This window comes from Atta colombica, unplaced genomic scaffold (assembly GCF_001594045.1).
Source record: "Atta colombica isolate Treedump-2 unplaced genomic scaffold, Acol1.0 scaffold277, whole genome shotgun sequence".
Lineage (NCBI taxonomy): Eukaryota > Metazoa > Arthropoda > Insecta > Hymenoptera > Formicidae > Atta > Atta colombica.
In genome coordinates this window covers 1,610,157-1,611,585 of record NW_017259378.1, presented here as the reverse complement: position 1 = coordinate 1,611,585, position 1,429 = coordinate 1,610,157, and the positions used below count along the sequence as shown (strand labels likewise).

The 1,429-nt window shown below is 28.1% G+C and overlaps 1 protein-coding gene across 1 annotated transcript in view; it reads right to left on the bottom strand.

Annotated features, from left to right (window-relative positions):
* The window catches only part of LOC108689823 (protocadherin Fat 4-like), a 10,331-nt gene that overhangs the window by 6,231 nt on the left and 2,671 nt on the right, over positions 1-1,429 (bottom strand). The window contains exon 2 of the mRNA XM_018196764.1: positions 246-532. Coding sequence (XP_018052253.1) covers positions 246-532 — 287 coding nt within the window. The remainder of the gene's footprint in view (positions 1-245; positions 533-1,429) is intronic.

Here is a 1,429-nt window from a genome sequence, read left to right as displayed (position 1 = left end):
CTATAAATATTTCTAATTATATTATAAAATTTATAATAAAATTTATAATATAAATAAAGATAAATAATCGGAATAAAGACGGAAAAAAAATTTATATTTTCAGCTTAAAATTTAATTAATCTAAAATTTAATCTAAAATTTTTCATAAAATCTGGAGACAGTAAAATTAATATCGCATTTAAAAATATTTGTTTCATTATTTTAATATTTAACTCTAATGTAATTGTTTCTAAAGATTATTCTACCGATTCTGCAGTAGGTTTCTTTCCGCAGATAACGTTGATATAAACACTGGCTGGTCCCTCAATACCCTCTTTGTCGAGCGGTCTGATGAGAGTTAAATTCTTTGAATATGGCGAGAATGCGACGGGACTGTCATGCTCTTGTAAACTTAGCTCGATATCACCTTTCGAGCCGGGATCACCTAGCACTCCGAGAATTCCCACAGTATCGCCGACGGGCAGATCCTCTCTGACAAAGAGATGCGCCGCAGTGGCTCCGTTCTCCAGAAAGCATCGCGTGTCTCTGTGGTCTCGAGTCACTGAAAAAGTCGAACGATTATTAACACGTATAATGAAGCATAGTCTATTGTTAAATTGTTGAAAGAAACGCTTAATAGCGTTTCAGAAAAGAAATTGCTTTCTAGAGCGAAGAAAAAGGAAGCAAAGTCATCGATAAAAATATCATATATTTAAATTCTAATTTTAAATTTACTTTTCATAAGAAGCAATCTTTAGACATTACGTTTATTATGTAATAACATATTTTGTTTTATTAATGATTATTTATTAATGATATTTTGTTTTATATGCAATACAAACACATATCATCCTTCCACATATTTTTTTAACTCTTTGGTGTTACTATAAGTATAGCATATTCGACTATTTCTTTTTTATTTTATATGCTATAATTTTTCATTAATGATAAACATATATTTATTTATTATTATTATATTTCTTAATATCTGGCGTTTCGATTGAAAAAAAATTATTTTAATATATATTTTTTATGCACTTTTTACATAATTTATATAGCAAAATTTATATAATATATCACGAAATTTATGTATGTGGTATCGAAGGGTTAAATCTTTTTTTTAAAATAGATAATAAATTAATAAAATGGTATATATATTTTTTTAGAACGTATTTTAGTTTGAATATGCTGTAAACTTGCACGAAAAAATTTATATTGCTTGAATAAATAGCTATTGAATTAGTTGAGCCGTTGAAGTTACCGGAGTTTCCGGTTGAAATTGTACAACCGGTTTTCAATGGGTTGAACAAAAGTTTCGTGATGGAAGGACCGTGGGACAATCATCTTTGGTTGGTAAAAAAAATTTTGAGTGTAACGGTATGTAAGATTAATACGAATTCAAAGAACAGGCCATTGATGAAAATATTTATACATCACGTTGTATGATTTA